At 41.6% G+C, this 14,824-nt stretch overlaps 1 protein-coding gene across 1 annotated transcript in view; it reads left to right on the top strand.

The window, feature by feature from the left end:
* Positions 1-10,150, top strand: part of LOC122556709 (G protein-coupled receptor kinase 6) — a 120,955-nt gene extending 110,805 nt beyond the window's left edge. Inside the window, exons 12-16 of the mRNA XM_087974343.1 lie at positions 1,358-1,566; positions 2,023-2,160; positions 3,390-3,527; positions 6,600-6,731; positions 8,521-10,150. Coding sequence (XP_087830469.1) covers positions 1,358-1,566; positions 2,023-2,160; positions 3,390-3,527; positions 6,600-6,731; positions 8,521-8,577 — 674 coding nt within the window. The 3' untranslated portion in view covers positions 8,578-10,150. The remainder of the gene's footprint in view (positions 1-1,357; positions 1,567-2,022; positions 2,161-3,389; positions 3,528-6,599; positions 6,732-8,520) is intronic.
* The last annotated feature ends 4,674 nt before the right edge of the window (positions 10,151-14,824 follow it).

Below are 14,824 nucleotides of genomic sequence, written 5' to 3'. Positions count from 1 at the left end.
TTCCCACAAATCCTCTGGTAATAAATGTCAGAATGGAGCTAGTGTCAAAAAGAGCTCAAGATGTATGTTTGATTTTGTCTTAACGCAAATTTGTAGTGCATCTTGTCACTGTTCTTGGTGAGAAAGAAAGACTAATATGGATGTTTTTCTAAGAGCACCTCCCAGGGTAACTTCCAGGGTATCCCAAAGTGCTGTGGAGCCAATGATTTTCTTGTGAAGTGTCACTGATGGAATGTGGCAAAGCCAATTTATGCACCGCAAACTCCCAGCAGCGGTACTGAGTTACTGACTGGATAATCTGTTGCAGTGATAGATACTGGCTAAGGAGTTCACAGTTCTTCATTGAAACAGTGTTATCAGATCTCTTACATTCATCTAAAAGGGCACATATGTCCTGGATTTAACGTCTCATTAGACAAGGTACCACTCCCTCAGTATGGCATTGAGATTATCAGCCAAGAACATACATTTGAGACTTTAGAGTGAGATGTAAATCCATGATTTCTGATTTAGACAGGGGTTCTACCAATAGTAACGCAGCTGACAAGGTAGATGCTGAAAGGATTTAAAGCAGCAATGAGAATTTTAAGGGTTGAAAATCTTTGGAACTCGCTTTCTATGAAAGCAATAGAAACAGAACTTTGAACTGGACTAGCCATATAAATACAGTGGCTACAACATCAGGGCAGAGCTTTAGTAATCCTGCAACTGATTCCCCAAAGCCAATCCATCATCTACAAGGCACAAGTCAAGATTGTGATGAAATACTCCCCACTTAGCTGAGTGAGGGCAACTCCAATAACACTCCAGAAGCTTGGCACTATCCAGGACAAAGTACCTTTCTTGATTGGCACTGCATTGAATGGTGGGGCCTACCCATCTTTGTTCATATATTTCCCCTTGTGGGCGACTCTAACAGCAAAGGAGCCATGAGTCATCCCTCATATAGCTTGTAATCGGGTGGGACGCTCTTCAGAGGGTCAGTGCTGATTTGATGGGCTGAATGCCCTCCATCTGCACTGCAGAGACTTCATGATTTAAGGTGGAGATCAGGGATTTTTTTTTCATCCTGAGCAGTGGGTTTGTGGAATTCTTTTGTATGGAGAGTGGAGGAGGTGTGTTTGTTGAATGTTTTAAGGCAGATGTAGATGGCTTCTTGGCTAATACATAAGTCAAAGGTTAGGAGGGCTAGACAGTAAATGGAGTTGAGGCCACAATCAGATCAACTATGATCTTGTAAGATGGCGGAGCAGGCTTGAGGGACTGGCTGGTCTACTTTGCATGCAGATGACACAGACCAGCTGGGCCAAGTGGCCTCAGCTGTAAATTCTAAGCAATTCTTCTTTGTGTTTTTAAGCTCCGGAGGTTATCAACAATGAGCGTTACACATTCAGCCCTGACTGGTGGGGACTCGGCTGTCTGATTTATGAGATGATTCAGGGTCAGTCACCTTTTCGAAAGCGTAAGGAGAAAGTGAAACGGGAGGAGGTTGACCGACGTGTCAAAGAGGATATGGAGGAATATTCTGACAAATTCTCAGAAGAGCCACGTTCCATCTGTAGGATGGTGAGTAGTTTCTGCAAGATTTATTGTGAAGCTGCCATGGTAACACGGAATGTCCAGAAGGTTAGAGCAGCTTGGAAAGGGAGGAATTGATCACAGGACTTGGGCACAATCTCCCTACAAAATTGTGTGTGTGGACCAAAAGGTCCTCTAATTTATGGAAAAATATTGCAGATGCTGGAAATCTGAAACACAAAATGCTGGGAAAAACTCAGCAGGTCTGGCAGGATCCATGGACAGAGAAACAAAGTTAATGTTTCAATGTGGTATGATTCTTCAGACTTCTGAATTCAATCCAACCTTTCAAATGGATAATTCATTTGCAGTGTGAAAGGAAGAGAGAAGCACTAGGCAGAATTTCTCTTGCAGAGAGTTGAGATTGACACGGCCAAGGGCTGTAACTATTCTATATTTCTCTAATTTGTGTTAATTTTCTTGCATCTCAATGACCTTTTGCAGTTGCTGACTAAAGATCCAAAGCAACGATTGGGTTGTCAAGGAGGGGGAGCTTGTGAGGTCAAGCAACATGCGATATTCCGACACATCAACTTCAAACGACTTGAGGCAAACATGTGGGACCCTCCTTTTGTTCCAGATGTGAGTATGCAGTGATTTGAATATTGTCACAAAACTACAAATTTGCCTATGGAATATCAGTGTGGTTGAAATATCCACCTGGCTGTTCACCCATTTGTGGACTCGCTATTTTAAGTAGAAAGGCTAAACGCTGACTCTTCAGTCAGGTGAGGTGTCAGACGTGAGCTTAAAGGATAACTGAGAGGAGAAGAATCGATTGGTTTGCAATCCTGACCATACTTGCAGAATTGTCTTTCATCTGTCCTCTCAGTTAGATGTAAATATCCCCAGGCTTCTGCTAGGAAGAATAGTGGAGCTCACTTGTTCTTTGCAGACAGCCAGATCGTATACATACATTGCATCTATTTCAACTTAACAAAATGGATGACAGCCACTTGATGGTTCATTTCTTGGGGCAATATATTAAGCAATTGGAGTCAATCTGCCTGGTTTAAAACTTAAACAAAACTTGGCAGTTAACTGTCAGTCATCTTACTGGTGCATTCTTCGTGGCAATTCCTCTACTGATGAAAGCCAACATGCCAACCAACACTGTCTTATCATCCAGCATAAACATCATTTTTGCTTTGGTATTTATTACAAAATATCCTGATGAGTGCAAGATGAAAAGTTTCAACAAACTGTCTTTTCCTAGCAGTGGAGAAAGTGAGGTCTGCAGATGCTGGAGATCAAAGTTGAAACTTTATTGCTGGAACAGCACAGCAGGTCAGGCAGCATCCAGGGAACAGGAGATTCGACGTTTCGGGCACAGGCCCTTCTTCAGGAATCCTGAAGAAGGGCCTGTGCCCGAAACGTCGAATCTCCTGTTCCCTGGATGCTGCCTGACCTGCTGTGCTGTTCCAGCAATAAAGTTTCAACTTTTCCTAGCAGTGCTCAAGTTCTGTACTACCAAACAACTACAGAAGATTATGTGAACCATTCAGCACAGAAACGGGCCTTTTGTTCCAAATAGTCTAAACTGGGAGTTTTACACAATGCTCACCACATCTTCACCCTACTTCAACCAACCCAATCACTCTATTTCTTTCCTCCATGTGTTTAACCCACTTCCCTTTTAATGTATCACCATTGTATGTCTCCTTGTTTGTGGGATCTTGCTGTGTACTAGTGGTTTTTGCATTTCATACAATCCAGAAATAACTACATTTTGGCAATACTTGTAAAGTGCTTCACAACCAATGACAGTTGTTAAAGGTGCTGTATAGATGATTTTTAAATTTGTTTTGCAGCCCAGAGCAGTTTACTGCAAAGATGTCCTTGATATTGAACAGTTTTCCACAGTCAAAGGGGTAAACCTGGATCCGACAGATGATGACTTTTATTCCAAATTTGTTACAGGCAGCGTCTCCATTCCTTGGCAAAATGAGGTAATGTAACCTGTCTGCAGTGACTAACAGTATAAGTACATGGAGGTTCCTTGTTATCAGAAGCGAAATGTCAGATACTAATGATGGGATTTGATACTTGCTGCCTGGCTGAGAGTTAATATTGAGGGTAGTGTGATGTTTTATTTGGATTCATCCATATGTTCTGGCCTTACCGTCTGTTCCAGTGATCAGGGAGATCCCCTCATAGCTGCAAAGTTATGGTAAACTTCTATGAATTGCTGTCCAGGTGTGGACATCACACCTTCAGGAAGATTTTGGGACCTTGGAAAGATGTACAGCACGGACAAAGACCCTTCGGTTCAACTCATCCATGTCGACTAGATATCCCAACCCAACCTAGTTCCGCCTGCCAGCACCCGGCCCATATCCCTCCAAACCCTTCCTATTCATATACCCATCTGGATGCTTTTTAAATTTAGCAATTGTACCAGCCTCCACGACTTCCTCTGGCAGCTCATTCCATACACTTACCACCCTCTGCATGAGAAAGTTGCCTGTTAGGTCTCTCTTATATCTTTCCCCTCTCACCCTGAATCTATGCGCTCTAGTTCTGGACTCCCCGACCCCAGAGAAAAGACTTTGTCTCTTTATCCTATCTATGCCCCTCATGATTTTATAAACCTCTCTAAGGTCTCCCTTACCCTCTGACGCTCCAGGGAAAACAGCCCCAGCTTAGTCAACCTCTCCCTATAGCTCAAATCCTCCAACCCTGGCAACATCCTTGTAAATCTTAGTGCAGAAAAAAATTGCAAGAATAATATCAAGGGAGGGTCTTTAGTAATCAAGCAGAGAGGGCTAAGGTTAGATTTAATACTGTTTAGAATGAGTAGATGAGGAACTACTTCCAGTGAGCGTAGGGGGCACTTTTAAGAGGATTGGCAGGGACAAGGTGAGGAAAATATTTTTGATGTGGTCTGGAAAACACTGCTTGAAGAGTTGGAAGCAGACTCAATATGACTTTTCAAACAATAATTAGATAAATCCTTGGAAAGGAAACATTTGCCGAATTCTGAGCCAAGAGTAAGAAAGTGGGATTAATTAGTTCTTTTGTAGCTGATGCAGACACAGTGGGCTGAACAGCCTCTCTTTGTGCTGTGTGATGCTATCTCTTGGCTGTTTATGACATGCTTTTGATACAGACTGCCCATAAGGCATGCTTAAATAGCAGTTGCAGCATTTTGCAAACAAGCAATTCTCTGTAGCTCTATAATAGAACATAGAAAAGTACAGGACAGAACTGGCCCTTTGGCCCATGATGTTGTGCGGAGGATTAATCCTAATGTAAAATAAAATAACCTACACACCTCTCGACTCACTGCTATCCATGTGCATGTCCAGTAGTCACTTTAATGTCCCCAATGACTCTGCTTCCACCACCTCAACTGGCAATGCATTCCATGCATTCACAGCTGTGTTTAAAAACCTACCTCTGACATCTCCTCTATACCTTTCTCCTAATAGCTTAAAACTATGACTTCTCGTGCCAGTCAATCCTGCCCTGGGGAAAAGTCTATGGCTCTTGACTCTATCCATGCCCCTCATTATCTTGTATACCTCGACCAGGTCACCTCCCGTCTTCCTTCTCTGCAGAGAGAAAAGTCCAAGCTTAGTCAACCACTTTTCATAAGACAAACCCTCCAGTCCAGGCAGCATCCTAGTAAACCTTCTTTGCACCCTCTCCAATGCTTCTGTATCGTTCCTATAGTAGAATGACCAGAACTGGACATAATATTCCAAGTGTGATCTCACCAGGGACTGTAGCAAAATGTCGCAGTTCTTAAACTCAATCCCCCTGTTAGTGAAAGCTGAAACACCATAATGCTTTCTTTACAACCCTATCCACTTGGGTGGTAACTTTGAGGGATCTATGCACTTGAACATCAAGATCCCTCTGTTCTCCACACTGCCAAGAATCCTGTCTTTAATCCTATATTCAGCACTTAAGTTCGACCTTCCAAAATTTATCCAGGTTGAACTCCATCTGCCATTCTCAGCCCAGCTCTGCATCCTGTCTATGTCACACTGCAATCTGCAATAGCCCTCGATACTATCAACGGCATCTCCAACTTTTGTGTCATCTGCAATGCTTCAATGTTACAATGAAATATACAACCTTAATATGTTAGAGACTGCCTTAATAACCAAGCTATTGACAATTTTGCAAAAAGTTAATTTTGAATCATAGATTGATCATTTGTTTTCTGCTTTTATGTAAAAAAAAGTATCTGAAAATAAGAAACTAATGCTTGTAAAAATGCCCACAAAGTTGTTCAAAATCATTGTAACATTAAAATAGTGTGTCAGCCATGACTCAGTTAGTATCAGGTTTTCCTCTGAATTACAGGGCTCTGGATTCAAGTCCCACCCCAGTATTTGAGCACAACAATCAAAGTTGACATTCTAGCTCAGTACTGAGGGCACACAACATGGTTGGAGATGTGATCTTTTGCTTGAGATGTTAAACCAAGGTTCCATTTGCCTGCTTGGGTGGATGTAAAAGATCTCATGACAGTATTTCTGTAAACAGCAAGGAAGTTATCCCCTGTCATGGCCAATATTTAATACTCAATCAACAGCACAGAAGGGAGCAGATGATCTGGTCACTATCACATTGCTGTTTGTAAGAATTTGTTGTGTACTGATTAGCTGCTAATTTTTTGCTGTAACAATGACTACAAAAAGTGCTTTGAAGTTCTTTGAGATGTTTTGTAGTCATGAAAAGCAGTTTGCATGTGCAAAATCATTTCTTAAAACAAACACCATTTGGTCTGTGAAAGTTCTTCAGGGAAGGAAACCTGTCACCTTTGGTCAGTCTGGCCCATATTTGACTCTAATCCTGTATTGAAGTGGTTGACTCTTTACTATCCAGCAAAAGTGGTCCAACAAATTTTGTTCAGTTGTACCAGCAAGATGTTTCACACCCACCACCTCAGGGCAACAAAAGATGGACAATAAACGCTGACCTTGTCAGTGACACTCACTGAGAATGAATACCAGAAAAATCGCTGATTGATTATTCTTTGTAAATTAATTTTTAAAATTCTGTTGCAGATGATTGATACAGAATGTTTTAAGGAGGTAAATACCTATGGGACTGATGGGACATTATCACCAGTACTGGACAGCAACAAGCCGAACCCACCTCCAAAACGAGGCCTATTGTACAGGTTTTGCAGACGAGAGGTAAACTGCTTTAAATTCTGTAACCGACATCTCCTTTTCCTCCAAACATCACCACCATTTTTATTTTGCTCACTCAGGTTTCTCCTCGTTCTTCCTCTTCTGAAGAACATGAATCTATTTCAGAAATCTTCTACCCTTTTGATACAGCCCCCAATCACTTACATCTTCCAAGTCTATCTTCCCCATTGGGGAATGCCACTAAGCATCTGTAAAAACTCTAAAGGTTGATTGCAGTGGCAACATTTAAACCATGTTAAGCAAGGATTTTTCTGCTGTTCTGTTGCTCAGAGTGCACCCACTCGTAACTGAGTCAGAATGTGTGTTCATTATGCTTTTGTTAATGATGTTTAGACTTGTTTATTTCCATACATGCCTAGTTGGCTTATCTATTGTCTGTAAACTGAGTTAATCCAAAACTTTACTAGTGAGGTTCTAACTAGTACCAAACCATTCACCTATCATTTTCATAGCTTTCCGATCATTTGCCTACATTGGTTCCCAGTTAAGCAACTTGGATTTTAAAAGTCTCACCCTATTTTCAGATCCTTTCAAGCTTATACATCTCTCTCTAACTGCTATCTCCTCCTGCCGTGCCATTGTCTGAGACAGCTGTACTCTCTCATTCTGATGCTTAACAACCCTGGTTTTGCTGAAGAGAGAGACATTACCCCAGCCATTCTTCAGGATAAATGCAAGAATGCCAAATTTGAAATGATCAAAACAATTTATTACAGGTGAAAAGGGTGGTGATTGGTTGGTCAGTGTTATCTGATTGGCTGAGATGTTGCCATGGAGAAAACTATGGGGAACTGTAGGCTCCTCAATTCAAGGCTCCTCCTTAGTTAATTCAATTAAGTTGCAAAGTTTCAAGAACATGTCTGTCCCTTGTCAGCAATATTTGTGTAGCTGTTCCTGACTTTTATTTTCTTTACTGTTGGTGACTGTGCCTTCCATAGCCCTCCAAACACTGGAATTCTCTCCCTGAGCCCCTTTCGCCACCTTCAAACTCCTCCCTTAAACTTAATCCAAGAGAGACAGGTTTGTTTTTGTCATTTGCCCTGATAACATTTTATTTGGTTCAGTGTTGTATTTTGTTTAGTAAAGCATCTGGGATATTAAAGTCCACATCTGGAGTATTGGACACCAAATCAAAACTGCTGACCTTTGTGAAGGTACACTACACAGTTAGAGATGTATGTTTTCATATGAGACACTGAATTACTACTGCTGACTTCTCTCCAGCTGGAATCAGTTAAAGGCAATAGAGCTGCTTATGGCATTAGAACTAAGAGGAGTGGGTTATATGGTCCCTTCAGCCCAGACTGCCACTCAGTTAGATCGTGGCTGATAATCTATTTTAACTTTGTTTGTACCTTACTCAATCCCTTTATTGCCAAAAAGAGCCAATTTCAGTTATAGATACATTGTTCAATGGAATATTCCCAACTCTGAGGGTAGACTGTTCCAAAGACTCCTCCTAATCGTAATCGTGAACAGCGTTCCCCCTTTTCGTGGGACAATGGCCTCTCACTGCAGTAAGAAAGACATGAGCAATCTCTTAGCATTTACCCTGTAAAACACTTTGAATGTTATAGTGGCCACCTGTCACCTTTGTAATCTCCAGGAAACAAGAGTAATTTAAATCTGTCCTCATGACCCAGTCCCCTCACTCCAAGAATAGTCTGGTGAGCCTCCACCCCCCCAAAAAAAATTGTGTCCTATCTTGAAGTGAGGTGACAAAAATTGAACATAGTCACAATACTTAATGTGTACATTTCTCTTGTTCTAGGTCTGTTTCAAGAGTAGCTTCAGTGACGATGAAGATGACCCTTCAAAAACTCTGTAGCTGCTGACCACATGTCACCATAAAAAGGAGGAAGCTGATATATTTCAGGTTAAACTGGGAACATGTATTAAAATGTATTATATTGCAACAAAAATAACCTGCTGTATGAGTTTACATATTTTGTACATTTGTACTTGAATTATGTCCTAGATGTATATTTTCACTAAAGATATGTACAAGAAGCCATATATTAAGTACCACTTGAATGCACACATTAATTTTAGCAGGAATGACTTTGGAATTATCTATTTAAAAGTTTATTTTTAATTATTTTTTTAATACTGATAAAGCACAGCAATGTTAATTGTGGTGTGCTGTTTGCAACTTGTAATTCAAGTGACTTGGCTGGATTTTATTTCAGTACAGAATGGGCCTATGCACACAAGCATTTGCTGTCTAGGTGCTTGCTAATAATTATACCACAGAGTATGTATGTGTATGCATGTGCAAATGTATATGTCTGTACATAATGTGTAGATATGTGTGCATGGGGGTGTGTGTGTGTATAAATGTGTAACCTGGAATAGCATCTGTTGCTCCAGGTAAACTTTTGCCTCAATGCAAATTATGTAAATTCTGTTCTTTTCCTTTGCCTTAGTTCTGTTGGAATTGAACCTTTGTTGCTGTGTTCATAGGCCTAGTGTTTTATCTTTAAAAAGAGATTGTAACTAAGGCCACTGCTTTACAGTCTTGAGGGGGATTAAAAAAAGTCAGAATACAACCCTTGAAACTCAATTTCATGCAAAGGTATAAAAAGGAAATTGATACATTTGATGTCTCTTAATTCCAGCATAGAATGTGAATCCTCACTTACCCCCGACACAGTGAAAATCACATATTGAATAAAAATGGAACTTATACATTGTCCATCCTTAATTCGCTTGGCCTGGTTCTATAAATGGGTCAAGTCACACAACATCACCTCCTCCAACGCCTAGTTTAAAAGTTGCTGGCAATGAAGTTAAAGCAGAAGTTGATTTGGTTAGCTACTGTGAACCAGTGGCCCTGGTAATTCATCAAAAGCTTTGTAACCTCATTTATCTGTGAAAGCATTCCAATATTTACATTATCTATAAATCTAAAGGTCTGATTACAACAGATTGATCCATACCAAACATTTTAGAAAGAAAACTGTGTAGTGTTGGTTATTTTACCTGATTCATTTACCAAAAGCTGTGAAGGATTTAAGTTGATGGTCTTTTTCCCTGTAATATTGACCTTTGTGATTCAATGTCTTGCACTAAGTGCATTTTATTTTTTAGATGTTGCCTGTTCTCAAAAGAGATTTTCCAACTGTATTTTAAAAAAAGCATGTTATTGTATCTGCAAAATTATTATTGATCAGGCATTTCTGCACCTAGATATCAGAATCTCATGTCGAACAGGTCGGATTCCAATTTACTTGGTGACTGTTTTGTGCTAATGTAAGTCATGTGTTTCTTTTTAATCCAGTGTGTATATTCTTCCTGAACTGGGAACTTTCTTGGGTTCTTGCCTTGTGTCACTGGGTTTCTTTTTTTTTAATTCTGTTCAAATGTTTTAAATTAATAAATACTGCCATTTGTATACAGTCTCACTGTCTGATATTGGTGAATGAAGCATCCTCAAGTTCAGTCCTCAGGAAGATGCATTAGCTCATTTGCTATGGTCCTACTGGAGTTCTCCCACTCACCAGTATTCCCAGTACTCACTACTCAAACAACACATACAGATGGAGGAGGAGTGGTTGGATCTGAACTGAATCAGCTTCTTGTTCTCAAACAACCATCAAATGGCCTGAATTTTTAAAACTCCATTATCCTTTTCATTCCAACTTTTGCCTGTCTATTAAGCTCCCTCCTAATATTGGCCACAGAACTGCCTCACTGGATTTAAGCCAAGGCTCTTAGATCTTACATTGCTCACTAAAGAGTGTTTGGTGATGTTTGATTATTCAGATTTTCATAAATTCCATCTTCAATTGTCAGAAATAAAGCTGCTAAGCTCCACCACACTTCCAACTGGTGTAACGAGTTGCTGCATGAAAATGTTTTTCCTCATTTCACACTTTGCCTCAATCTGTATTTTGCATTCTGTAATCATTCTGTTTAAATTGTTTCATTCTTCCTCACAAAGTAAATAATCACATTATCCCAAATAATACTCCATCAACCAAATCAACACATCTGCCAGCATTCATTGCCCATCCCCAGTTGTCCTTGGGAAGGTGGTAGCGAGCTACGACCTTGAATCCCACCATACTGTTCTGTATTTGTAGAATCTTCCTCACTGTCATGTCTTAACACCAACATCTTGAAAACGTATGATCTTTCTACCTTAATTAGTTCATACAGTTTTACCCTCCATCAGCAGAGATGTCCAGTGGAGGGCCCTCTACAATGAGGTCCTCCCTCTTACATCAGGGATCTGGGGTGGAAAATTTCATTCAGTGTTGCTGGATCAAAATCTTTGAATTCTTTCCCTAAATGCTTTGTGGGTCTACCTATCCTAAATGGACTGCAATAGTTCAAGGTGTGGAAGTGTTGGTGTTGGACTGGGGTGGACAGGGTCAGAATCACACAACACCAAGTTATAGTCCAACAGCTTTATTTGAAATCACAAGCTTTCAGAGCACTGCCCTTCATCAGATGAAGTGAAGAAAAGTATACAGGCACAGAATTTATCGGCAGAGATCAAAAGATCCTACAAATGGTGTCAATGGAGTGTCAAATAATAAATCTCTGCAGGTGATCAGGAGTGTCAGATGGTGTGAGTGAACTGTCAACAGCTGAACAATAAGTAAATGACATGACCAATAATCTAATTACTTGAGGCAGAGAGATAAATACAAAGCATTAAAAATAAGATGGTGCTGGTGACAAACCAAATGACTGGAATACCAAGATACTGTAGGTGAGAGTCACATGCAGAGGGTCTAACCATAGTAACAAGTAATCCAAAACTCTATGAACTAATAAAGGACTCGTGTTGCTAAGGTAAGTTGTTTCAATTGATATTTCTTGTGTATCATGATTGATTAGAAGTTTACTGTTAGTTGGTTAGTTGAACAAGTCCATTGAGAAGTACTAGAAATTATTTAACTCATAAATTTGTATAAATTAATTAAATAAGTGGAGAGGGCTGGACAGGTGATGTGCTGTAGCTGTATGATGTGGGAGCTGGCTGATCCTGTTGTGAACGGCAGTGACTACATCTGCAGCAAGTGTTGGTTGTTGAAGAACTCCAGATCAGAATTGATGATTGGAATCTTGGCTTCAAACACTGCGGCACATCCGGGAGGGGGAGAGTAACCTGGACGCTTTGTTTCAGGAGGCAGTCGCACCTGAGAGATTAAGTAATTCAAATTCAGTTAGTGATCAGGAATAACAGGGTGTGACTGTACATGAGGCAGGTAGGGGTTTCTGAGTTCAGGAGTGGAGGAGCCTCAGCCCTTGACCTTGTTCAATAGGTATGAGATTTTTGCTCCCTGCACGGATGAGGAAAAGGACTGAGGACAGGATGAGCCAGCTGACCACGGCACCATGGTGCAGTAGGCCATTCAAGAGGGGGAAACATAAAGACAAGTAGTTGTTATAAGGGATTCTCTAATTAGGGGAACAGATGGTACCCTTTGGGAGCCGGATCAAGAGTCCCATTTGGTGTGTTGCCTGCCCGGTGCCAGGGTGCAGGACAGATCCAACCAGCTTAAAAGGATATTGGAGCGGGAGGGTCCATGTTGGCACTAACAACATAGGCAAGGCTAGGAAGGAGGACCTGTTTGTTAGGGAAGTAAACATGTGGCTAAGAGATTGGTGTGGGAAAGAGGGATTCCATTTCAAGGAGCATTGGCATCAGTTTTAGAACCTGGGGGATCTGTACTGATGGAATGGTCTCCACCTGAACAGATCTGGAATCAGTGTTCTGGCGAAAAAGGTAAATAGAGTGGTCACTAGGACCTTAAACTTGACAGTTTGAGGGAGGGGAAAGGGAAAGCAACAGGGAATTTGGAGTCAGGTAAAAAGATAAGCGACAGGTTAGCATGTGTGCAAGGTTTAAATTCAAGGCAGGCATGGGAGACTGATTAGCAAGGTTAAATCTTATGGAATACAGGGAGAACTGGTTCAAAGGTAGAAGACAGAGGATGGTGGTGGAGGGTTGTTTTTCAGACCTGTGGCCTGTGACCAGTGGAGTACCACAAGGATTGGTGCTGGGTCCTCTACTTTTTGTCACTTACATAAATGATTTGGATGCAAACATAAGAGGTACAGTTAGTAAGTTTGCAGATGACACCAAAATTGGAGGTGTGGTGGACAGCGAAGAGGGTTACCCCAGATTACAACAGGATCTGGACCAGATGGGCCAATTGGCTGAGAAGTGGCAGATGGAGTTTAATTCAGATAAATGTGAGGTGCTGTATTTTGGGAAAGCAAATCTTAGCAGGACTTATACACTTAATGGCAAGGTCCTAGGGAGTGTTGCTGAACAAAGAGACCTTGGAGTGCAGGTTCATTGAAAGTGGAGTTGCAGATAGATAGCACAGTGAAGAAGGCGTTTGGTATGCTTTCCTTTATTGGTCAGATTATTGAGTACAGGAGTTGGGAGGTCATGTTGCGGCTGTACAGGACATTGGTTAGGCCACTGTTGCAATATTGCGTGCAATTCTGGTTTCCTTCCTAATGGAAAGATGTTGTGAAACTTGAAAGGGTTCAGAAAAGATCTACAAGGATGTTGCCAGGGTTGGAGGATTTGAGCTATAGGGAGAGGCTGAACAGGCTGGGGCTGTTTTCTCTGGAGCGTCGGAGGCTGAGGGGTGACCTTATAGAGGTTTACAAAATTATGAGGGGCATGGATAGAGTAAATAGGCAAAGACTTTTCCCTGGGGTCGGGAAGTCCAGAACTGGAGAGCATAGGTTTAGGGTGAGGGGGGAAAGATATAAAAAAGACCTAAGGGGCAACTGTTTCACACACAGGGTGGTACGTGTATGGAATGAGCTGCCAGAGGAAGTGGTGGAGGTTGGTACAACTGCAACGTTTAAGAGGCATTTGGATTGGTATATGAATAGGAAGGGTTTGGAGGGATATGGGCCGGGTACTGGCAGATGGGATTAAATTGGGTTGGGATATCTGGTCGGCAGGGACATGTTGGACTGAAGAGTTCTGTTTCCATGCTGTACATCTGTATGACTCTATAACTTTAAGGGTGGCACAGTGGTTAGCACTGCTGCCTTACAGCGCCAGAGACCCGGGTTCAATTCCCGCCTCAGGTGACTGTGTGGAGTTTGCACATTCTCCCCGTGTCTGCGTGGGTTTGCTCCCGGTGCTCCGGTTTCCTCCCACAGTCCAAAGATGTTCAGGTTAGGTGAATTGCCCATAGTGTTAGGTGACGGGGTAAGTGTAGAGGAATGGGTCTGTGTGGATTGCGCTTTGGCGGGTCGGTGTGGACTGGTTGGGCCGAAGGGCCTATTTCCACACTAAGTAATCTAATCTTTAGCACATATTATTAGAGATGTTGGAAATCATGAGGATAAGAAAATTAGCATTAAGGCACTTTAACTGAATGGTCGTAGTATTTGTAACAAAGTAGATGAACTAACTGCATAAATAATCATGGTTACAGGATTTCAGGACTGGGCAGTTAAACATCCAAGAGTTTACAATTTATCAAAAAGGCAGGGAGGTGGGCAGAGGAGGTGGAGTCTGTGAGAGTGGAGTTGAGGAACCACAAAGGCAAAAAAACCATAACGGGAGTTATGTACAGACCTCCCAGTAGTGGTCAGGACTAGGGGCACAAGATGTACCAGGAAATAGGTAGGGCATGTCAGAAAGGCAAAGTCACTGATTATGGGGGACTTCAATATGCAGGTGGACTGGGTGAATAATGTTGCCAGTGGCTCCAAAGAAAGGGAATTCATGGAATGCTTCCAGGTTGGCTTTTTGAAACAGTTTGTGATGGAGCCCACAAGGGAACAGGCTATTCTGGAGTTAGCGCTATGTATTGAGCCAGACGTTATAAAAGGTCTTAAAGTCAGGGAACACTTAGAAGGCAGCGATCATAATATGGTAGAGTTCAGTCTGCAGTTCAAAAGAGAGAAGGCAAAATTGGATGTAATGGTTGAAGATAATGACAGGGGCATGAGAGAGGAACTGACGAAAATCGACTGGAAGCAGACCGTAGCGGAGAAGACAGGAGAGCAACAATGGCAGGACTTTCTGGGTGTAATTAAGGACACGGTACAGAGGTTCATCCCAAAGAAAAGAAAGATTATTG

Source organism: Chiloscyllium plagiosum, unplaced genomic scaffold (genome assembly GCF_037043375.1).
Source record: "Chiloscyllium plagiosum isolate Xiang-an unplaced genomic scaffold, Cpla_swu_hap1 HiC_scaffold_2, whole genome shotgun sequence".
Lineage (NCBI taxonomy): Eukaryota > Metazoa > Chordata > Chondrichthyes > Orectolobiformes > Hemiscylliidae > Chiloscyllium > Chiloscyllium plagiosum.
The sequence above is the reverse complement of the archived record's forward strand: the minus strand, read 5'-3'. Positions and strand labels throughout refer to the sequence as shown.